This window comes from Anser cygnoides, chromosome 2 (genome assembly GCF_040182565.1).
Source record: "Anser cygnoides isolate HZ-2024a breed goose chromosome 2, Taihu_goose_T2T_genome, whole genome shotgun sequence".
Taxonomy (NCBI): domain Eukaryota; kingdom Metazoa; phylum Chordata; class Aves; order Anseriformes; family Anatidae; genus Anser; species Anser cygnoides.
In genome coordinates this window covers 82,340,195-82,365,148 of record NC_089874.1, presented here as the reverse complement: position 1 = coordinate 82,365,148, position 24,954 = coordinate 82,340,195, and the positions used below count along the sequence as shown (strand labels likewise).

General features: G+C 38.8%; 1 protein-coding gene across 5 annotated transcripts in view; it reads left to right on the top strand.

Moving 5' to 3' along the window:
• The window catches only part of PIGN (phosphatidylinositol glycan anchor biosynthesis class N), a 117,501-nt gene that overhangs the window by 75,594 nt on the left and 16,953 nt on the right, over positions 1 to 24,954 (top strand). For 3 of the 5 annotated variants that reach the window (XM_066992524.1, XM_066992523.1, XM_066992526.1), the window contains 9 exons: positions 1,328 to 1,419; positions 4,872 to 4,983; positions 10,577 to 10,685; positions 14,372 to 14,474; positions 16,840 to 16,942; positions 19,093 to 19,179; positions 21,645 to 21,700; positions 22,171 to 22,246; positions 23,617 to 23,690. In XM_066992524.1, the coding sequence (XP_066848625.1) occupies positions 1,328 to 1,419; positions 4,872 to 4,983; positions 10,577 to 10,685; positions 14,372 to 14,474; positions 16,840 to 16,942; positions 19,093 to 19,179; positions 21,645 to 21,700; positions 22,171 to 22,246; positions 23,617 to 23,690 (812 nt within the window). The remainder of the gene's footprint in view (positions 1 to 1,327; positions 1,420 to 4,871; positions 4,984 to 10,576; positions 10,686 to 14,371; positions 14,475 to 16,839; positions 16,943 to 19,092; positions 19,180 to 21,644; positions 21,701 to 22,170; positions 22,247 to 23,616; positions 23,691 to 24,954) is intronic. The other 2 variants (XR_010829505.1, XM_066992525.1) reach the window with 1 other exon arrangement.

The following is a 24,954-nucleotide window of genomic DNA, read 5'->3' as shown; positions in this document are numbered from 1 at the left end:
TTCTAGTCTACAGTGATTTTAGGCAGGAACAGTTGTAATCTCTCTAGATTACAACTTGACAGAATTCTGTTTTTTTTCCTGGAGTCCAGTATCCTGGCTGTCACTGTCATGTATCATGCTTCTGTTCTCATTCCAGGATAGCTATGAGCTAGCTATCAGTTTTCTGTTGTTAGTGACAAAAAGAATGGTTGGTTTAAAGTCATATGAAGTGCACATCATTTATCGAATTGTCGTAGTGACAAAAGCATTGACATACATGACTGGTGAAAATGCCACCATTTAAGAAATATACTTTTTAATTGAAAAAAAAAAAAGAAATAACTGAAAAATGCTTGTCATGTCTTTATTGTCCGCAGTCAAATGGCGTGTATTGTTCCTCAGAGGCAGCTTCCTCTACTGCTTTTCACAGGAAAAAAACTCCTCTGCTTCAGTAGATAAGGATGTGAAGTGGCACAATCTTTAATATAAGAGACAGTTGTTCCATTAGTTTGTTGAAACTTCTCTTACCTTGCAGAATACCTAAAACCTAGAGGTCTGGGGTAGTATTAGCATTTTAATTGAAATAAAAATTTGTACCCAAATTGCTAAGTCTTGCTTTGCAAGAACTATTGTGATGTAGGCTTCTCTTCGCTTTCTTTTATTGTATCTCAGTAATCAAGTAACACGTCTTAAAATTGGGTGTACAAAGAAGACACTTTCTAGCCCTGAAAATATGTTTTCAGGGACTAGAATCTGACAAGAGCTTGAAAATTTTAAGTGATGTATCTCTTCCTGACTATTGAAAATAAAACACCTGAGAGTTTTCTTTTTCCTCACAGCAGAGAATTTAGGGAACTAGTTAGGTGATTATGGAAGGTAAATCAAATGACATTCAGATACAAAGACTGGAAAATGTTACCATATTGCTAGAGATTGGCGACTAGTTAGCTGCTGCAATCTTCTGATGAGATTACGGTTTTATTCCTTTCTTCCATAAGGTTACTCAGCAGCTTTCTGGTTACTGCAATGTGCATGAAGGCCACGCTTTGAGAAAGCGCTTTTAAGAATAAAAATTAAAGCTTAGCTTTAATTCTCATTGTCTTTGATGGGATTTTGACAGCTGTGTAAATGAGTTTCTTTTTTGGATTAAATCAAAGCTCTGTAATTCAAATGACCTTGTGGCCTTTTACAGTTAATCTTATTATTGATATATATGTGAGGTTTTTGTCTGTTGGGAGGTGCTTGTAGCTGTTGGTAGTTCACTGAATTTTTTGTTTTTTGTCTGTCCACGTGACGATTGTCTATCCATATGGCCTCCAAAAATCCCATTTGTTTTTGTTTCTTTTAGACAACAACATCGATCTGGACTGTTCTGTGTGCACTCCTGGCAGTATTTCCTTTAATGCCTGTTGTAGGAAGAGAACCGAACATTCCTCTGGTGTAAGAATCTTGTCTTGCTGTTTAAGAGTTTTATTTCCCTCTTTGATATTCAGAATTTAGACCGACTTGATATATGTGAGGAGTTGTGTTATTGAAAGCTGGCTGAGACAGATATTGAAATTCAGAATTTAACTAATATGATTATAGAGACGTCGGTTAGTCACTAATGTCAATGAGAAGAGACTTTTAATTCTCTTGCAGTACTTCAAAGAATGCCAAATCCATTTGCTTTTTGCATTATTCTGTGATTTCTTGTGGAGGGAAACATTTTTCACAATACCAGAATTGACAAATTGTACATGAAAATAAAGTTGTCATTAAAGGAGGAGCTTCACTGGGGTACAGACATGGTAAATAGCAGTGACATGTGAATATGAATATTTATTCAAAAGCAGTTTACTTTGACAGCATCTTTCTGAATTTCTCCATCTAATTTTAAATACTTTGTCTTTGAATAACTTCCTGTAACTAATGAGTTATTCAGAGAAATAGAACAAATAGGATCACGAGAGCTCTCCTATTGTGTGCTACTCTTTCATCATAGAGGCATTCTCTTTTATCTGGATGCAGTCCAGTTAGTTGGCCTGAAGGAGTTAGGCTTGTGTTATCCTTGTAGTTACTGCAGAGAGACTTGGATTGACCTGGACTGCAGGGGCTCCTTCTGCTGTCTGACAGAACATACGGTGGCCCATGGGAGTCAGGGTGCCCGATCCTCAGTAAAATATGGGTTGAGGGCAGCAATATATGATTGCAGATAGAATAAAGAGCCCATATATTTTCAAAATTATTTACGTTCTGCCTCAATATTTTTCACTGTAATTTAAATCTATCCGTCGAAAACCTTTGGTGCTTGGGCATATTAGAAATATTCAAGACAGATTAGTGATGGCTGTAGTACCACCTCTTGGCTGTATATACAGATCTGTATGTCTGCTGGTTGTGAGCTTTTTTATTCTTTATAACAGCTTAGCACAGCTTAGAAATCAAAATGGAATTAAATTACCTTCAAGTCTTCCTCCCTGACACTTCTTTACATTCACCTTACCCTGGCTGTTCATCTTCCTATTTATTTCTCTAATGAAACATTGTACCTCTAATATAGCTTGTACCTGTCTGAATCTTGTCAAGGGAGTTTTGAAATTGCAAGGCCTTGAAGCAGCAATTAAAAGTATATGTTTATGTGACACTTCATGATATTGAAGATAAGGAGATACTGGAAGAGAAGATACCACAGGATGAAATTAAAGTGCCAGTGAGAAATAGGTGCATTTATTAAATCTGTTCTTGAACACTGGCACTATAGGTCAGGCCAGCGCTTCTTCAGGACATTAATAAAACTTGCACAGTATGATCCTGACTAAACTCCTTCATAAAAAGGAAGCATACAAGAGGTGAATGCGGGGTTGCATGACCCAGGAGGAACGTAGACATGATTGACTCAGTGTGCAGGGTGGGTTAGGATGCCATACAGGAGCCAAAGGAAAACTAGGGAAAATGTGGACTCTGCTGTTCATTGGGACAGGGGACCTGGTGGCAAAGGACTTGGAACAGACTAAAGCCTTCCTTGCCTCTGTTGTTATTGGTAAGACTGACCTTAAGGATCCACAGCCTTCAGGCCCGTGAGACCTGCAGGAAAGTCTGGAGCAAGGACAACTTCCTCTTAGTGGAAGAGGATCAGGTTAGGGAACACTTTATTTGGAGGATCCAGGGAGCTACAGGCTGGTTAGTCTCGCATCAATCACTGGGAAAGGCAATGAAGCAACTAATCCTGGAAACAAACCGTTTCCAAACATATGACGGAAAAGAAGGTGATTGGGAGTGGTCAACATGAATTTACGAAGGGGAAATTGTGCTTGACCAACATGACAGCCTTCAAAGATGAGATGACTGGCTGACTGAACAAGAGGAGAGCAGTGGATACGGTTTATTTTGATTTTAGCAAGCCTTTTAGTATGGTCTTCCATAACATCCTCATACAAAAACTGATAACATACAGGCTAGGTCAGTGGACAGTGAGGCGGACTGAAAACTGGCTGAACTTTCAGGTTCAAAGGGTTGTAATCAGTGACACAAAGTCCAGGTGGAGGCCAATCAGTAGTGGTGTACACTAGGGCTTGGTACTGGAGTCAATTATGTTTTGATATCTACATTATTGACCTGTTTGATGGGATAAAATGTACCCTCAACAAGTTGGCAGGGGATATAAAACTGCGAGAAGTGGTTGATTCACCAGATGGATGTGCTGCCATTCAAAGGAAGCTCAGTAGGCTGGAGAAATGAGCAGACATGTCCCTTGTGAAGTTGAGGAAAGGGAAATGCAAAGTCCTGCACCTGAAGAGTAACAACCGTATGCATCAGGCAGGCTGAGGGCTAACTGGGTTGACCATGAGCTCTCACTGTGCTCCTTGCAGCAAAGAAGGCCAGTGGTGCCCTGGGCTACTTTAGGGCGAGCATTGCCAGCAGGTCAGGGATGGTGATTATTGTTCTCTGCCCAGTCCTGGTGAAACACATCTGGATTGCAGAGCCAGTGCTGGAACATCTGTCATATGAGGAGAGATTGGTAGCTGAAACCAGGTATCCTGGAGAAGACTCAGGAGGGTCTTATCCAAGTATGTGTATACTTGAATGGGGGAGAAGAGTAAAGATGACAGATTCAGATTCTTCTCAGTGGTATCCAGTGAAAAGACAAGAAATGGGCACAAATCCAGGTACACAAAATTCCATTTAAACATAAGAAACTTTTTTTTTTTTTTACACTGATTAAAATGGTCAAAGACTGGATCAGGTTGCCCAGACAGGTTGTAGAGGTTTTGTTGTTGGAATTATTCAACACTCAAGTGGACATTGCCCTTAGCAGCCTGTGGAAATTGGCACTGCTTTGAGTAGGGAGTTAGACTAAGTTGCTCTCCAGAGGTGCCTTCCAATCTTCATTCTGTAAGTGAATAGCCTGCAGTTGTGTTACTGTTCTGGCTAGATCATTACCAGAAAATTACTATTGTAATGCAATTAAGCAGACCGATTTTATTGAATATGAGCTATTTGTACTTTTTTTGTTATGCCTGAGACAACACAATGAGTGGAGCAGTCACAAATGGACATTTTGGTCAGTAGCCTCTACATGGCGATGCCAAAAGACAAACGGTGGTAACTGAAAAACTAAAAATGATGGGTAACAAAGCAGGTACGTGGCCAAAATGGTGATTTTTGTCACTACCCAAAAAGAATGTAAGTCTGTATTTGTGGATGATAAGCTTGTGAAAAAAAAAAAAAAAAAAGTACATGACTCTGAATTTTGTTTTTCCAAAGCTGGATGTTAAAATTCCTTTAATGTATTCTGTCTTGATACTGTAACAAGTTATTTTATCTTAGTGAAGAACACGTCTATGAAAAAGTTCTGATTTGTTAATTTTGGTGCAATTTCTGAGGATTTTATTGTTCTTTTGTTTTTATAGAATAGCAGCTGGTTTGCTGACTCTTTTGATCTCTGGCTTCTCCTTGGCGTCTTCCTGTAAAAGTGAAAATAAGTACAGAAATAATGAAGATATGAAAATACATTTTTATCAGGTCAGTTGCTACTTTACAGTAATTCTCAATGTTAATGTTTCTATGTGCAATTTTTTTTTTACTTTAAGAACCTTTTCCTACCAAAGCCACAATTTTCAAAAAGAAATTGGTTGTTGCTGAGTTTTCTCCTTAACTGTTGTCTTCAAGAGGACTGTATGCTCATGGTAATACACATTTTTAAATCTCATAATGTGTTCCCAAAAGCTCTTCCTTTATGTGCATTGGTACCTAAATGTGCATGCACATTGTGATGCTCTGCTCCAAGAATTTGATGCTCTGCTCCTGCCTTCAGTCTGTGTATTTAATTCCCACTGACCTTTGCAGGACTGTCCATGCACACTAAGGACAAGCTTGTTGGTTCAGGGGTTTATTTCCAGTTTCTGGGTGGCTGTTTGAAAAACAACTGCGAGACTGATACTGAGCTGCTTTTCTGTTCATTAAATCTTCTTTCAGATGAAAGATGAGATTTTTCTTCGCAGCTTCATAAAATAGGTAGATCTTTTCATACTTGGTGCTAATTAAGTTCTAGAGAGCTTTTAAGATTTTAATAATACTTTGCATGTCTGCAGTCCTCAATTTTTAAAAAAACTTGTTACAAGATAATGGTTTTATTTTAGGACTAACGGTGTTTCTTGAAAGCTTTATTGGTTATGACTTGTATGCTGGAATTTCCTGTTGAGCTAAGCAATGCATTCGTTATATTTTCTTTTTAGGTATGGAGCTCAAATTGGTAAGAGGAGGTGGGGAAAGAATACTGAAGTCTTAAAATGCCTTTACCTGAGCATGCGTGTACTTATGATGTGGTGGTGGTTTCTCTTAACTTTTTCAGCTTAACCTAGGAAAGGAAGTATTGGTTCCCATCTTAAACATTTAAGGCAGACATTTCCCGTATATAATCAGCCATGGATTTCTCACTGGAAAGCTCAGAAACAACTTATATTGGGGGAGTGGGAGTGCTCTTAGGTGGGCCAAGGTCAGCCCGCCACACAACTGTGACAGCATCTCAGCAGTGTAACTTTGTGGAGAAACTCACAAACGAGGAGGATGAAATAGATCAGTAGTCAAAGAGTAATGCCAGATGCTTCTTGAGCCAGCTTCAGAGATTCAGGAAATTCTGTGAGCCCTGCGATACTTAATTAGATGAAAAGGGTCTGCCTGCTTGTTCAGGGAGAAACATCTTCCTTTTAGTCCCAAGCTGTAAGAAGATCATAAAGCTCCTCAATTTGCTCCCTAATCAGGGGATATTTTTACAATAATGACATGTCATTACTGTTATCTATTAGGTTTTTATTTCAATAGCTTTCTTAGGAGTGACAAAGCTGGGATCCATCATTCACTCTCTGGATGAGGAAAGGATTGGGAAGGAAGAACATTTAGACTCAGAGGGGGAAAAGAACATTACAGAGCCGTTACATATGTTCCTCGGTTAAGAGCTTGTTTTGCGGTTAAAATTTATTTGGTTGCTCTGAAATGTACAGGAATGCTAAAGGAAAACGTCTGTCAGAACACTGGTGTCATTTCTAGACACTGGAATTCCCTTGTTCTCCCTTTACTTTTTCTTTTGAGTTGGAGTTTTCAGAGGGGCTGGGGTGGGAGGAGTCAAAAATGCTGATCTGGAGCATTTTGAGCTGTCGAGTTCAAGACACAACTCCTGGGCAGTTTTAAGGGTGAGATGCATCTTCTCATCAGACAAGGCCTATTTTATAAAGGCAGCGGTCAGGTTACTGATGCTCCTACACATAAGCACACACAATCAGGTTCTTGCTTTGCATCTGAGAAAGGATTTCTTGAGAACAGTTCCTGCAGCTCCCCCACCTGTGCTGTTTGGAAGCTGTCACTGGAAGTAATGCTTTCCTCTGATATGTGTTACTACTTAGGAGAAAAAGAGTGGTTGCTTGATGATTCTTATTCTTCATTTTGGTGAATGAAAGGATAGATTCATTTGCTATGATTCGTTCTTCTTGGTGTGCTCCTTTCCTGTCAAGTGTTGATTGAAGTAGAAGGAAAAATATAGTGTCCCTCATGAGCAGTCTTTAAGTTATGCCTTGGGATTCCCTTAGCAACTTCGCCAACCTGTCTTTATAGGTTCAGCTCTGACCAAAAGCCTTTGAACTACCCAAGAGAGAAGGAATAACTGGAGGTTCTAGCTTTACTACTTCTTTCAGCAAAAAAAAACCTGCTGATCTGGCCTAACTTCGCTTACCAGGATCCCTTGACTCCTCTTTTTTCAATCCCTTTCTTCCTTGTTCTGGTACTGTCTGCATGCAAGACCCCTCTTTTGAATCTTTCATTTCAAATTTTCAATCACTCATCTCAAATTTTTGCATCTGTTCATTTAGGATGAGATGCATTTTCATACAAGAAAGCGGATAATATTTCCTAAAGACTCAAGTAGTTCTTTCCATTTGCCCGAGTTGTTCGCCACAAGTTATTTTGGAATTGCATCTCAATAAAGATGCTTCCCTTTTCAGTTTTCTTCCTATGTCAGAGAAAGAAAGGGGTTCAGCATTGCTTAGGCTATTTTTGTTGTGCTTATTTTTTTTTTCTTCAGCAGACAGCTTTCTTCTTTCTTGTCCAAGGGAGCTTCCTTTTCCATCTGAGAATTAGCCTGTAGTGAAGATGCCATGTCTGGTAAGGAACAAAGCTTGTTCCATTACGTTAATTGTTCCCCCTTTTGGCAAAAAGAGACCCACAGAGGAGACAAAACTAAAAATAATAATAATAATTTTTTTAAATGGCAGCTTGTATGTAGCCATCCCCAGAGATGATAAATATCTCTGGTCCAGTCCTGAGCTGTATATTTTTTTCTTGGTTTCTCCATGCATGGGACAGAGTATATTTCCTGGCAAATGAGTATGAACTACCTACCTGTATGGATCTGAGAGCCCGTTTACAGGCTACGCATTCGTTTACTGGCTTTTGTAGGTATTCATCGTGGATTTCCAACACTGGTCTTAGCCTTAAAGAAACAAAAAAAGACAGACAACCAAACATTGTGATCAAAAAGATTTGTCAACTGAAGTGTTATAAATAAAAGTAAAAATACAGGATTAATTAATTATATGTACATTTACAGTTGTAACAGAATCTTCAGTTTTGTTCAGACCTAGTTTTGTAGTTTTGATATATGTCACTGTCTGCTTGAGGCAGAAGGATACTAATTACTTCCCTATTGTTTCTGAAAATTGTCAAGAGTTTCTTAGGTTTTCTTTTGATATCATTAATGCGGGAATAACACTTTTTCCCGAATTTGGTTTCCTGTGGCAAGGAGAGCATTGGTTTCTGGTTAATGCCACTTCTGTCTTTTAGAAGGCTTCGGGAGTGCTTAAAAATGAGTTAGTTATAATCCATCAGCTAGACTGCTGCAGTGCTTACTGTACGACTTCATTTTTTTGGCTGGAGTGAATGTCGGTTTAGCTCTTTGCCAGCAGTTTCATAGCTGAGGTCCAGTTCTGGTTGTACCAAAATCACTGCTGTTCCCACTGGCTGATAAGGCTGGGCCAAGCTGTTATTCCTATGAGACCTGAGCTTCCTGTGGGTCCAGGGTGGGCAGTTGATTGGTTTTCTTCTTTCAATTACTTAAAACCCCAGTAGGAATCCATGTCATATCTATGGAGTTAGGGGACAGGAGGGTATTTTCAGCCAGCCTTGTATGCAGTCCAGCAGATGATGCTGGTTCTTGGACCATCCTCTCTGTGGGCTGTTGTCACATGTGGTGCTCAGGAAAGTTGCTGGCAAGGACATGCAGGGATTGCAGATGTCACTCTTGGTTTCCTCTTTCTAGCTGAGACCTGCAGATGACCATTTCTCAGAGGCCAGCTCTCAGGCTGTTCAAGAAGAATCTCTGAACTAAAAGGAGGTGTGCAGGGGGAAGGAAGACAGGTTCTTAGCTGGAGACCTCTCTTTACATCTCCAAGTTGCTTCTGTGTTGTTCCACAGTCCTGGAGATGTCAATGAAAGCTGGGAGCACTTTGAACATCAGCTAAACTGTGAACACAAATCTCAGAAGCAGACGCTGAGCACCACCCCAGGTCTAGCATAGATCTAGCAGCAGTAAATGGGGTTTTACTGATGTGCCCAGATCATCACTAATCTTACAAGGCACAAGCTATATTATGCATGATGACTCAAAGTGACTTCACCAGTGACTAGGAGGTAGCAGGGGGGATTACCAGAGCTCATGACACTCAAAGAAGTTGAAAAGATATGTCAAAGGGGAGAGGGGATCTGGCCTTGATGCAGTGAAAAGATCCCAAATAAACATCAGAGGTCTAAATGGGCCAATTATCTGAGCTTTTGAAGGCATAATGGTTTGACCTAGTTTGGTCACATAGAAATACAAGTTACATTTTCATGTGCTCTGAAATTAAGCAGAACCAGCAGATACTGAGCACCTCTGAAACTGGGCCAAGAAAGGGTGCTGACTGCCAAATATATCCTCTGGGCAGGTACCACTAAATGTCAGGATGGGAAGTGGCAGCTATTCCTATGGTAAAAAGTTACGGCTGGGAACACTGTTTAGTTGCTTTGCCTTAAAAAAAAAACACAACAGCAATTAGATCTTGCAATGCTATTTTAAAGCACGTTTGCAAAGTGCCGTGTATGCTTGATTTGCCTTTAGTGGAACTGTGGAGTTGTGAACAAATAGCAGTAATTAAAAACTTGGCTCAAACATTTTCTTGAATAATTGTCTGCTTTCAAAAATAACTGACTCATGGGGTAATGTCCCTAAGGGTGTGCTTTATGTTGTTTTTTTTTTGGGGGGGTGCTCCTACCAGATGACTGATTGGCGCCTCCTGAATTAGTCCAAAACAAAAACCCTTTCCATCTTCTGTGTTTTTCCAGAGCAGAGGCAAGTGTGCTGCCCCTGCAAAGCTCTTAACTATCCTTTCCCTTCCCCCTGGGCCTGATCCTGCAGCAGAGCCAGAAGTTCTGCTGGTTCTTCATGGCTGCCATGCGAGGACAAATGCTCTTCTGCCTATTTGTTCTGTGTTTGGTTGGTTCTTTTTTTCACATTTGCACTTATTTTAAGAAAAATATAGGGGGAGGAGGATGTGGGAAGGTGATAAATGGGGTTAGCTTATAAAAAGGGAATTCCATGTTGAGCTTTGATTCGTTGGAGGATTCTCACAATATCTAGCAAATACGAAACATATATACCTACGAGTGTGTAAAATATGCGAGGAAATCAGAAGAGGCATTGTTACTTGATGACTTTACAAGATATATAAGGTGTTGGCAAAAAATTGGGGGCATATATTTTGTGTGGTTTATGTGGTTGTTTAAGGAGTTACTGTTTACAGAGGGTATATCACTGCAAATTACTGATCTGGAACACTTAAGCTATTTAAAAATAGCATGAATAAGTTTTAAAATAAATTTAAAAAAAAGACTAGAAAAGTTTTAAAGGGCATAAATTCTACAAAGGTAGAAATACTCTACTTACATGTCAGAAATTCTTCCTCAGGCTTCCCACTCTTGCATTGATTCAGATGAGGTGTTTATGCAACTCTAAAGCATATTTACATATTTAGTATGAGGTGGCAGAGATCCCTACACTAATTACGCGTTTTATTGATTTTCTTGTTTCTAGATGTTGAGTATTGCACTTTCAACATATGTTGTGAGCAATACCCATAACAGTCTGAAGAACAAACAGGGATTGCCTGTATTCAATCAAGTTATCAGTTGGACCACTCTAGGTAAGAACATCTTGCTTCCCAAACTTGTTTTCTGATAATTTGTGGTGTTAGGGGTTGGTTGGGGTATTGTTAGTATTAACATTTTACTTTTGCACATATTCCTTGATTTGAATCCTTATAGTTTGTAAATGTGTTTACTGTTCTTTTCTATTTTTTTTCTGATGAATGTGTTAGTCTTCTAAAAATTACTAATTCTAAATTAATAATTAAAATTCTAGTAATTCTAAAAATTACTTCTTTTTAAGTTTGTAATAGAATGTGAACAACTGTGACTTATAAGTAGCTTTATCTTTTGTTTTGAATATTCTGAGTATCTTGAAGATCCCTTTAGGGTACAAATGCCGTTTTTGCTTTACTTGAAGCCAAACGGTACAAACGCCGGTACAAATGCCGGTACAAACGGTTTTTTTGCTTTACTTGAAGCCAGATAAGGGTGATCTGAGATGTTCTACAAGCAAGCCAGTTAAAGCACAGTGAAGTAATGAAAAGATTGTTGCTATATTTCAATAAAAATAAACCTGCAGCCGATGACAGAGATCCCTGGAGTATTGGGTAGGCTTTTCAGAGCTGCCTTACAAAGTACTTGTGAACTAATGATATTAGTATACATTTGATATGTTAGAACCTAACTATTAAAGAAAAAATTTACAAGACTGGATTTTTCACTGCTCTTAAATTAAAATCTTAGGATGATTAAACACAGCAAATGTAATTATCACTGGGGTTATAGACCACAGTAAAGTAATGCCTTTGGTATTTCAGCTATAAAATAATTTCTGTAGGGCTCCATTAGAAAATGTTAGGAAATATTTATCACTGACTCATTTGGAATATGGGACTTCTTTTAAAGCTAAACATATCCCCTTTTAAATTTGAAAGCAGCAGTTTCCTATAAGTCAGGACCAAGAATTTAAATACAGCTTAACGGAAGAATTATGGCTCTTGTTTTCTAGTTGCTGAATGTCAGATACTGTGTGCATTCCTGTATTGGTGACATTGCTGTAACTTAATCAGATTTTGTCTGTTTTGCCATTCTTGCTTCTGTTTGATTGAACTAATTCAAGACTGATACAACTGATTGTGATCACTATGTGTATGAGGAACACTTTTTGTAATGTAGTTCTCTTTGGAGCATTCTCTTTTCCATCATCCTTTCCTACCTCTTCATACCCTACTAAGCTAAGTGCTTGTCTCTGTGTGGATGAATTCCTTGCAGTTTTTAAAGTCAATGAAATCAATGATGTCCTGCTTGGCTTACTGTAGCAGGAATTGAGGTTAAAGGTTATCTTTCTCTCCTGTGTAATGGTGAGAGAAAAATATTTTTCATCAAAGAGATGATTTGGGAAGTCATAGAGGTCTAGAGTTATAAGGAAAAAGTATATTAGAAATTCTCTTTGCTGATGGTGTTGTGTCTATGATAGAAGCAATACTGAAAGTGAAGCAAGCTATGTGCCCTGTTTGCTGCCATGGTGGTATTGAATATTTTAGCAAAATTTTTCAGACTGGAAGTAATCATTTTAAGTGGATGTGATATTCCAGGTAGGAGCCTTATGCATTTGTTGAAGTTGCTTTACATAATTAAACACCTAAGCAGGTAAAAAGCTAAGGCATCCAACAGTATGTCCTCAATACTCCTATTGTAGAGAGATGCCCTGTCACTTGCATAACCACAACTTAGCATCTGCCTTGTCATTAGCATCTACCATAAATGTGACATCACGTGTTTTCTAGCAAATTGTTCCCACCCCCACCCCCAGCTATTCATTCTGATGAAGTCTACGGTGTTTAAAAAAATAATAATTTTAGGCCTAAATTAAAACTTTAAAGAAAGGCTGGTTGCGGGGTAGGGGGAAATCAGGCAAGAAACTAGTCACAGGTGGGTTCCTGAAGGCCTGCAAAAGGGTCCAGCTGGCTTCAGCTGTTATGCCACGTGGTTGTTGCAGTGTACCTTAACTACAAACATACAGAGTTAAACCCAAGAGGTATAAAGTGAATCCAGCTGCTTCCACATTCTACAGAACCTTCTTTTGTGTATTAGTAGCTTTCATTGATGGAAATCTACGATAGCAACTAGCCAAATTTTCAGTAACTTCATGCCATAATTTTGTCCTGGGACACAAACAGACTGCATAGGTCAGCCAGAAGTGTGCAGGTCTTTTGATGGCTAATATTTCATGTGACATATCAGAGATGGAAAGGGTGATTATCACCTGCCAGACACTCATCTGTTTTCATGTGTGATTGTGCACGGAAACCAATGCACATCTGATGCGTTGAGCCTAATTTACAGAGGCCCATAGCCACACTGAATTTCTTTCCACCAACTCTGGCTTGCAGTGAGTGTGCCTGGAGTTTCTCCTTGAGCCAAGCTTTCTTTAAGCACAGAAAGCTAAAAGGAATGCTGAAAGGCTGAAGCACCCTTGAAATGAAGTCACTTATTCTCTAACTGTAGCAGTGGCCCAGGCTGAAAGCCAGGAAATAAAACATGCTGACCCACAGTTTGTAGAAACTGCCTCATCTCTCTTTCATTGATATGCTTGCTATAAACACTATTATATGCTATGACAATAAGCACAACAAAACAAATGAGCTTTCCATATATTATAGTTTTATTTCTGTTCCATGATAGAATATGTATTAATTAAGACTCAATGCTGATGCAGCCTTTGAATGTTTCAGCCTAGTGAGGGGACCATAATACAACAAAGAATCACACCAATGTTATTTGTCCACTTCTTTCTTTATAAATGTATTGAATAAAATTTTTTAAAAATTATTTAAAAAAAAAAGCAGGTTTAAAGGGAACAGGTCATGAGATCATGGCAATTCTTTTGCTTCTCCCTTTCCCCGCTTCAAGTGCCTGGCCGTTTTTCCTCTACCTTTCTTCTTCTTTGCTCATTCTCTTCCAGTAGCCCATTTCCACTTTTCTCAGTTTTCCTCACCTCCTGCAAGCCACTGGGACACATCCTTACCTGCAGAAGTTTCCCAGCTAGAAGACTTAGCACTGACTCAGCTAACCAGGGCTGAGCAATGGACTGTGCTAAGGAGCTACATGCAACTCCTTAGACCCTACATCTGCATTATAAAAATGCATTACAGGTTAAAGGCGAGAAGCATGAATCACAACAGATAGGTCCCCTATAGTTCCTTAAATCTTCCTGTTTTAAACCTTTCAAGCAGAGAAGCTAGTAAGTTGATACTTTCTATATCTGTAGTACCAGTATTTTCAGTTGCACCTCAAAATATGGCAGCCTACCTAGTCTCATAAAATGGAGCAGTTGTTCCCTAACTGCAGTCTTAGAGCTGTTGGTGGCCTTCAAGGCCATGGTTAGTGGTTCTCAGACTTGTAGTAAACAGTGAGGTTTGACTGGTTTTTTGGGGGGTAGTTCTTCTGTATTATCTTAAGGGAACAGCAATTCATGAGAAATTATAAAGGCTGTGGGCTAGAAAGCCAGGAGATTGTAGAGAAATGATAGAAAATGACAGCGACCAAAATTACTTTTGATAAATATTAAATGTTCCAAACACCAGTTTTCCTTTACCAGAAGTAACTTCTGAAAATAAGAGGGCATATATGACCAGTATTGAGTTTTCATACATAAATGTCAAGATTTGAAGAACGTTATCTTGTTACTGATGATGAAATGTTTTGCATGCAGTGACTGACAGATCTCTCTTCTTTGCAGTTTCTTCCTCAGTGTTGCCGTTACTGAGCCCCACGTTTCTTTTTCCGCGACTGTTCAGCATACTGCTTTCCCTGATGGCCACCTACCTACTCCTCAGCACAGGGTACTTCTTTCTTACTCTATTGCATTGACCTTGCATATAAGAATTGGGACTAAATGTGAAACTGTCTGCTGAATCTCATGTACATTCCTTTTAAAGGTGTAAATCTTGCTTGCAGCTGTAGTCTCACTGTTTATCTCTTCGATTAGTTCCCTAAAGAAAATTTCAGGGGAACTTCCGTAGTTCTCCTTGTATTTATTGTAAGCACTCTGTTTTGTTGACATTCCTTTCAGCTAGACCAAGCAGAGGCTGAAAGGATGTGTATTCAAACAGTCTTGCACCAAATAAGAAAATCTGTTTTAGTTTCTTCTGTTGTTTTAGTACATGCTTTTCTCCTCACAAAAAAAAAAATAACTTTCTTCTCAGTTGCCCAGCACTTGTGTGTAGCTATGGCTTAAATGACATGATGGGAAACAAGTAGCCCTAAAATGAGGGAAAATTTTATTCAGAGATATTTTCGTGGAAGTATCTTTTTTTCAACGGGATGCTAGATCCCCATAAAGAGCAGGGCTTTCTCCTTTTCAGATAAAAGGCAATTCTCCAGAGCTTGTAAAGGAAGAAAACACCATGTCAGCCAACCCACTTTTTGTCCAGAGTCAGTAGCTCTTAAAAGCATAATTAATGGGGAGTGTAGGAACCATCCCTTCTGCCTCCCCTCCCACTTATCCTCTGGATTTAATTTCACTGGAAAATTAAGTGGAATAAAATATCTTGCAGCAGACATTTTGCAATAGCTGCCGCTTGTGGATACGCTCATTTCAGATGAAACATCTCTTTTTTTATCTCCTGCCTGCCCCTTCCTCCCACTTTCCCATTAGGTTTTTGATCCTAATCTTGCTCCTGTCAACACACGCAGTCTTGAACTCGACCTTCTTAGCCTGTCCTGGTTGCTGGATAAAGCATTAAAATTATTCTGAGGATGACGACCTCCCTCTTTGTATTATGGCCCTTCACCAAATTGCTTAAACGCTTACAGCTCTGTGCTGCCTTCCTACAATGTTCAAATAGACCAACAAATTCTAAAACAATTATTCAAAAAAAAACAAACCAAAAAACAATTGCAGCAAACCCAAGGTTCTCCGTACCAAAAGCATTTTCTCCTCAGCATTCTGTTACATTATGTAATGATAGCCTGGTGCCTTACTTGGGTAACTCCAGCACCTTCCTAGGTGTAGTTAGGTGGAAGTATTGAAGCCAGCTGAATAGCATAGCTGCTTACAACAAGTTGTCACTGACTCAGTTGAAGACATTCCGTTTGTAGGCAAGTGTAGATGATTGTGAGGCTTGCAGGTACTTCTGACAACCCAAGCATTGTCATCTTCATGATAAAGTGCTTGCCACTTTGGAAATTAAAACAAATATTCAAAGTTTTTTGTTCCAGTTTGAAAGCACTTTGTAGCTGCACTAGTGGGGAGATATAATATGGAGACGATATCAAGATTAACTGTTATCATTTTCTTACTTCTAGACAAATAAGTCTGAGTCTAGTGAAAAAAGGGAAAAATTTCAGTCTTTTCAGTATTAGTGTCAGAGTCATTGTCAGTTTTAGAATGCCATCCTGAAAGAAGAAAAGAAGAAGCACCCAACCTGGGACATAGAAGGCAGGGAAAAACTAGTATTATATGAAAACAGTCTACACCCCCAAGTTATAAAGGTGTTTTAATTTCTCAAATAAATACATTCATAGTTTCCTGTGCTGGTATGCTGTAGAAGCCAGCAGTCCCCCCTCTGAGACCGGGCATCTAGCTTCTAGAAAAGCTGAGGTGACTTGATTAGAGTGTGGCTTGATGCTGCTGTTGGGATGGATGTTGCTGTTGGGGTAGATTGATATGTAGCAAAGAAAAAGGACATTCAGCTTCAGTAAAATGTGATGCTCTTTTAATCATATAGATGCCTCTCTCCTGGCAGCTGGTTTGAGACCACCAGAAAGAGTTTGTGTGATTAGGTCCTAAAGAGACACACCTTCTAGATGCTAGGTTGGACTGTACCTCCTCAGTTTCAAGTAGCTCTTGTTATAAAACTTTCAGTTTTGCAGAAAACAGGTGCTGAATTTGACATTTTTTTTTCTTCCTGTTTCTTTTAAATTTCATTTGCTAGAATTTTGTTAAAATCAGTCGTGATACTGATGGGAACTCAGCCAGTGTTGTGGCAGCCATCAGATAAGGAAATGAGTACAAAACACAACTGACTAAAGCTGAAGCAGTCTGCCTCTCCTAGTTTTATAATTTAATCATTGTGTGGCTTTACAGTTCACCAGCCAACTGTGTGTACTCCTCAGAAATGGTGGGTGAAGAAAAAAAATATTGATGTTTGATGTTAAATAGTTGTTAGTGACTGCACTTACTATGATTATTACGTTGTTACTCAGGTATGAAGCTCTGTTTCCGCTGGTGCTCTCTGGTTTGATGTTTGTGTGGATACACATGGAACAAGAAGCACTGCAGCACTATGGTCTTTCGCTCAAACCAAAGGTAACAGCTCCAGATAATTTTATCAAGTTAATTATCAGCTTAATCTTTTACCTTCAGGCATAATAAACAGTTCCAATAAACAATAAAGTTCTGAGTGACTTTCGCAGAGCAAAACTGTGCATTTCCTTTTTTTGAGCTTAGGAGGCCAGTAACAACTGTCTCATGAAATGGGAATGTGACCTTGTAAAAAAGATGTTTCACATCAGAGCTCCTTTCTAGGAATGCAGGAAGTCAATTTGACTTAGTGGTGTGTTCTGTTGGCTACTGGCTGTTCTTCAAATGTAGTGCTAATCAGAGTAAGGTACAGTAACTCTTCAGATCAAGTGCAATGTCACAGTACTTTCTTTCTGATGGCAGTCGTGAGTGTCCGTGTAAAGGCTGAAAAGAAATAATTTCATTTCTGAAATGACCCATAGGAAATACAAGAAATCTTGTGTGACTTTGTCCTGCCCCTCTCTTTCATCAAAGATGGCCCTTTATTTCTGATATGACAGACAAGGAGTAGGAGACTAAATTGAAGCTGTAACATTCTTGGATTTGCCTGGAGACAGAATTTTGTAATAGGTATCGATGCAATTTCTTTCACCCTAAAATTTTCAAAGCACTTTTTAAAGCCCATGCTGCTCACGCTGCTGTTTAACTTTTAAATTAGGTCCAGGTTTTAGCAGGCTGTGGCTTTGCCATTGATTTGGGTAGAGCCCGGATGCCTGTTATAGAGCTGTCTGGGTGCTCAGAGCTAAGCAGGTGTGCAACGTGGCTCTTCTTCACTTCTCCCAATTGTGCCCTCCTTGGTGCTGGTCAGAGAGAATCTGGGTAGGGATGCACAGAAGTGGCCAGAGACGCTTGTAAGAGAAGTGGTGGTATTTATCTTCTGTGACAAAGCAGTCACTAGAGTGGATCTGACAAATGCTGTGATTTTGTCTCCTCAAGGGAGACAATTTTACAACTTGAAAGAGAACAGGTTTTACCAATTTATTGCTGGATATCGGAAATGAAAATGGGAATCACTTTTTATGTATATTGCATATACTAGCAGTATTTTGTGTGAGCAAGCTTTGTGGCATCTTAAGTGATAGAGATGGAGTCTGAATGCAAAAATGTAAAAGTAACACGCACACAGACAGAAAAAACAAACCATAGTGCAAGGCCATGATAGCGGGAAATTCTTAGCACAGCACAGTTTTCAGTGGGATCTACTTTCTCTTCTGCTCCTGAACCCACTGTACCTTTTGCATCTTGTGACAAGCCACCTGTGATGCTTGCCTGCCTGATGGTGGTCTGATATTCTGTTTGCTTTAAAATGAAATTCTATTAAAGCATTGTATTATGTAGAAGACTTGAACAGTGATGAACACTTTATTAATCAAATATAAACAACAAGAACATAAGTGAGCTATAATTATGGTTTATGTTGTCAGTATCTGTATGTCTTTTGACTTTTCTTTCGGTTTCAAGTGAACGTAACAATAACGCTCACCCCACTTCCCACTTTTAGATTAGAAAAATCATCTCTTGAATGCCTGTTAATACCTGCCATAAAGCAAATGTTGTACTTGAGAATCCACCTCAGTTCTCTGATGTGAGATCATTAATTAAAATGTTGACTGTATTGAATGTCTGTTACTTGACTTTTTTCTTTTCCTCAGTGAAAAGGAGTTCATTGGCCTCTTAAACTCCATGAAGACAGTTTCTCTTCAGGTCAAGTGATTGAGTGAAGGAGACGGAGAATATTTTAGTATTCTCATCCACAGCATAAGTCAATTAAGGATGATTGCGGTCTATTATTTCTGTGGGTCTTTATCCACATGTTCATGTGACTAGTGGAAGTGTGCGTGTGTAGGAGAAATATTTATGATGGAAAAAGAGAAGATGATAAATATAAGTCATAGAAGTTCTTTTTTAGTCTAGATAACAGCGGAAACTCCGCTTGTGTTCACTTACTTGATCATCTCACTAGTACAATCTTTCTGGCAGATTCATTGAAGTATAATGAAAATATGGGTAAGTTTGCAGTTCTCATCATAATGTCACTCTAATAACAGCTGCTAGGGAAGTAGGTTTCTTTCTCATTCATTTCAGTGAAAAATATGGTGTTTCTATTGAAGTACATCCGTTATGTTACGTATTGATTTCTTCTGCTGTCTTCCCAGCTTGCTGTTTTCAACTTCGCCTATGCCACTGATATAACTCAGTTTCGACAGCTCCACCTCGATGACATCCGCAGGTCTTTCTTCTTTGTATCCTTTTGGCTGCTGCTTTCCAGGAGAAAGATGGGTTTGTTTCAGAAGGTCCTACAATCAAAAACTTCTAGTCTGGTAGAGAAACAGAAAGCTAGCTAAGAAAAAACAAAGAAAAAGAAATAAAGAAACGAAAGCTAGTGAAGAAACGAAACAGAAGCTAGTGACGATGATCTGACTCGCGTTGCTCAGAAGACAACAGTCTTCTTGTCCATTGCTTTTTATACAGTAGTAAAAAAATAAATCTATAATGAACTGTACTTTCCTTTGAAATCTGTCTCCTTGGCCACTTTTAAAAGTTTAATCTCTTATAACTATTACAGTTAAACTCAACTTTATTCTAAGGGCACCAATTTTCAGTTTGGCTGTATTTTATTACATTTTGGCTGTAGAGAATTCATTCAGCCTTCACAAATTAGTTGGAAAAGGTGATATTAAAATTATACTTGTTTTGTTTTTTCTCTTATGGCAGTTTATTAGGAAGAAAATGTTGGCTGTGGCCAATCAGATGAGATGAGAAGGAAAGTTCCAGCAGACTCTAATGAAATACGTTGCCAGAGTCTGGCCTAGAATAAAATGTGTCACACATCTTTTCTGCTGCTAGAAAGGATTTGTACTTGGGGGGAAGGGTTGCTTGTTCACTAGCATAGCAATTATTTTGCATTACTGTAACTGCAACTGCTGATATTTTTTTTCAATACTCTAAAAGCTTGATAAAATTACTGCTTTTCTCTTTCATCCTGGGACTGCAGTTGAAATTATTTGTTTTTACAGTATACCTGAAAACAGCCTGAGATCCTGCAGTGAGTTCATCTATTTCATTTGCTGCTTTGCTGTTTTTAACAACAAAAAAAGCTATTTTTTGTTGAAATTACTGCTGTCAGATCCTAAAAATTAGCCAAAACCAGACCCAAACAATATGATTATATTTTTTAAAGTTTCAGCATAGTACTTCTTTAATATCAAACACTTAAGATGAGATTAAGTTATTATATTTAATTGAAAACACTTGAATGTATCCTGTTCAGCTCCTGGAAAAAAATACACAGTTTGCTAGTCTCCTTTGCGGAGGCCAGGTGTGACACATACTAGCTCAAAAGGTACTGTTTTGTTTAACTCGGGTATGTGTAACAATTAGAAACTGTGGTGTTAAAAGACTTTTCTACTAGAACAATCACATTGTACCCACAACCCTGTTAGTTGTTTATCTTAAAAAGAATTTTTAAGGTTCCTATATGGGGCACAAAAGTCAGCCTTGCACTGATTGACCTTGTAGCCTGATTTTCCAAAAGCAGATTCAGATTGCATACGCTTAGCATTTTCATTAGACATATGTGCCACTGGTATTTTTTTCTGCTTTATTAGAAAATTGTTGTTGTTATAAATCTCAACTGGCAGATTTGCATTATGCTGTTAGACTGTTGCGTTACTAAACTTGAAATGATGTGATACGCTTGGGAGGCATAATTTCTGTAGTTATGCTGACCTAATCCTTCAGAAATATTGCATACAGAATCGCGATGATTCTGCTGAGTATTTGGTAGCAAGCTGTTTATGCAGAGACTTGAATGATCGGAGGCAGTAGCTGTAACAGGAGTGGAAAGACCCAGAAGGGCCTCTAGCAGCAGGAGCCATTGTCAGTGACCCTCTGCCTGATGGGAAGAGGGGAAAAAAAAAAAAAAGGCAGTTAAAACCATTTTTTAACCAAAGAGATGAGAGCTAGAAGGGTCCCAATGAGCTCAGGAGGTAGAAGAAATTCATCTTTCATGTACTCCTGTAGCAGCAAGTGTTGTATCTAGATGAATAAGGTAGGTTTATAAAACATTGAGCTATACAGATTGTGCCAGAGTTGTCGTCCCTCCCCGAAGCAAGGAGTAGCTGGGAGTCCTGAGTTGCAGTGGATAGACTCAGCATAATTTTTGGACAGCAAAGCTGCAGAAGGGATAACAGCCTTTAGTCTTATTTCATGGCCAACTACCTCTTCCATGGTTAATTCCTCACTAAAGCAATCTATTTTGTTTGGTGATACACAATGCTATTATTATTATTTTTTTTTTGCAAAAATGTATGTTTGTATTTCTGGGATCGTGGTCCAGGTATGTTCCTGTCTTGTTAGGGACCCAGAAAACAAACTGAAGGTTTCTGGCAGGGGATTAAGACACCCTCTAAAACGTTACATGTGCAGCTTGTCTTTCAAATTTGGTGCAATCAGGTGTGAATTCTTGAGTGGAGCTAGACAATGCTTTGGTTTTCTTAATGCCATGTAAAGCTGTAACAGTAAGTCTGCATCTTGTAGTTTCATGACAGGATTTGGGAATGAAATTGACAGGATTTGGGAATGAAATTGACAGGGTTTGGGAATGAAATTGACAGGGTTTGGGAATTAACTTGGAATAAAGGGGGAAAATGCTGGGTTTGTTTTACTACAGCTGTTTCTGCAGTGTGTTTTCCTTAAATACATCTAGGTTTTCTTCATAGTGACAGCCTTTTTTGGCACTGGAAACATAGCTTCCGTTAACAGGTAAATCTTATTCATTGATTTGAGAAACAGTAGGCTACAACAGTTCTTCCTACAGTTGGTATACTGAATATAAATTTGGTTAGCAAGATCAAGGCAGCAGAATTAAAGCAATATTCAGCAATAATAATAATAACTTACTTTTTCTGCTCTCTGTAACCTGTTCCCTAAAAGCCTGCACTGTTTGGTTACGGGGTCATCTCAATTTCTATTAGAAGCTATTGGCAGTATGAGTTGAGAAAGCTCGGCTGCTCATTAGCAGCATGACTCCCCAAAAGACACCAGCAGAGAAAAATTGTAGAGAAAGAAAAGTGTAAACAGTCCTTGCTAATTTAATATTTGAGCAAGAGGAGAGAAGGCTGGAAGCCTTGTTTAAAAATGTATATACACAGGAGTAACTAAATGGTACCTTTTTTTTAATGCAAAATGCCATTTTGAGGACATGTTGTAATGTCTTTTTCATGTTTCCCTAGTTTTGATCCTGCGTCTGTCTATTGTTTCTTAACTGTGTTCAGTCCCTTTATGATGGGAGGCTTGCTTGTGCTGAAGGTTAGTAATCCTACCTTAGTGAAATTTTCTCAAAGAGCTGTTTAATAAATGACATATCGTGTACACAGTTGTTACTTTGCAATTTACAAAAACATATATATGTATTTGAGCTTCATTAGCCTTCTCAACCATGTGTGAAGCTTTCAGCCTTTGTATTGTTTCTAGAGATGGATTCTTCTGATTCTCAAAGGAGAGAAGCTAAATAGTATGGAAAGTATAATTTAACTGTATTAGATCAGTTTATTGCATTAAAATGGAAATTTTAAATGTTGAAAAGACTTCTAGATTATTTTTAAAATGGTAAGTTTTCCCTGTAGTATAATATCTACAGAAACATGGATGGAATATATATATTTTATTAGTTCCATCTATCTACATTACATTAAGTACAGTCTTTGAATGCTCTACTGATTAGGCTGTCATTTTCACAATGAGTGCTATTTTTAATATTTTTTCTAATATCTTAATGGTCTATTAGAGATTGGATTGCACTTCTGGTTTGCAGGCAAGGTGTGGGAGCTCTGTTCTGATACTTGAGAACAGGATCCGCCAGGGGCAGAGGCAAACAGGAAGGGAAACATGGAATTTATGGATTTCTTTTAAAATATGCAGTAGCTCCTGCCTCTGCATCTCTGCTGCTTCTGTCCTTAGGTATATGCACTTAGGTATATGATGTGTAATACTCCAGGACACAAGTCAGTGCAAACTTTCTGGATCCTAGGGAAGAGCTTTTTAGCCTCTAAGAGTTGTGATGTGCTTATACTTCTAACTTAAGAAGTGCAAGTCAACTTTAGAAGGAGCAAAAGACAATGTTAATGTTTCTAACTTTTTGGGGGGCTTTGTTTTGTTCTTAGTTTACTGAACTGCTTTCATTTGCTTTACTTGGCTTTGGAGGAGCAGTGTGATCTTTTTTTTTTTTTGCTGAATACATGCTATACTTTAATTTTTATTTTTATTTTTGTGTGTGTGTGAGGCTAAGATAGACCTATTACACTTCACTTGGAGCTCTGCAGCCTGTCACACAGGATATTAGATCTGAATAGTTCTGTCTTCTAGCCTTGCTCTAGTATTTATCATCAGTGTTAAAATGGCTAAATGAAGTGAGGATCATTAATGTGTTTTAATTATAGTTTTCCATACTGCTTCATGGTTTATTTCACTGCAGTTCAGCTATGATGATGGAAGGGGTTTTCTATTCATCTACTAAACATGCTTCCTGCAGAATGGGTCTCTACTCTTTCTTGCCAATATTTTGTTTTTGTAACATACACATTTTGTGATAATTTCAGAAGAACGAAACTGTTTCCACAACCTGCCAGGTTGTTGTGTAAATACAGTTATAAACCAAAATGTTGTTTCTGTTTTAACAGGTTGTAATCCCATTTGTTCTGGTATCATGTGCTTTTGAAGCTGTTCAAGTCACAACACAGCTATCTTCTAAGAGGTACAGCAAGTGCTGTAGTTCTGCATTAGTAAGGGTTTCAAATCTATTTTGCAAGACTTCAAGATTGTCATATCTAAATTTAAAAGAAAAAAATCAGCCGATGGGTCATACTGTTACTTGTTATTACAGTTTGGTTTTCTTGTTCAGTGATTCTGCAAGCTCAGGAGTTCTTTTTGTGATAAATGATTATAAATGGAGGTGTTGGCTCTGTCTGAAGCAATCAGATATTTAATATTCCTTCTTGACAATACACAGAAGGAACATTGTTTTCTCCGTAATATAGAAAAATGAGCAGAATCTGAAGTCTGATTTTTGTTTCATGTTGCAACTCTGCTTATAGTACAATATTTTAAAAATAATCCATTTATAAGGTAACCAATTCAGAACTGTGTAGCACTGACCTCACCACAAATAGCATTAAAAAAAAAAAAGTATGTATGCCCTTCTATGGCAGTTTAATGCTGCTCAGGTGTCCTCAATATTATATGTTTTTTGTGGTAGGGCTAGATGGCTGCCAGCCCTTTCTCCATCTCTGAAGACTTTTCAGAGTGAATGTGAGAAGGGTCCCCAGCCTCCGTTCATCATGTGGGATTACAGATGGTGCTGAGATGTAGGAGGTCCACCACCTAATTTTGAATTTGTCACAGTGGGATCTTGTGTGGGGCCAAGGGTCTCACTGGACAGCGGCAGGGGGACCGCAGTGACTTTATCCTGCGTATTGCTCAGCGAAGATGGAGGAAGCTGTCCTTGATCACTGTGGTGTCCTGTGCCTTTCTGTTTGTTTCCACCCTGCCTGTGCTCTGCCTGTTGTCTCCTTCTGCAGTTTCACCTGGTACTTAGAGGGGAATGGCAGCCTGAAACCCAACTTCTTGTTGAAGAGGCAGCACAAGGCTTGCCTTCCCACTTACTTTTCCTGCCTCAGCTGTGCATGCAGTGTGTTGGGGCAGACCCTTGACCCCCCAGGAAGGGAAGGGTATCTGTCTTCCTTACTAAGGTTAATACAGGAGCAGGGCTGCACTGAGGAACTGGCGTTGTTCAGAAAGTCAGCTAGCAATTCACATCTGTAGGGATCAGGCATCACAAAGGTCAGCATTTCCCAACTTCCGAATGCTTTGCAACACTGGAGATATTGCAAGCTTTTGTGTAATGTGCATGTGTGTGTGTGAGAGGGGAAATTGTGTATTTTTAAAGCATGGGACACAAGTACATCTTTGCAGGTTTATGAGGCTGTGGTTGTACCTCAGGCTGGGATTTTTGCTGGCTT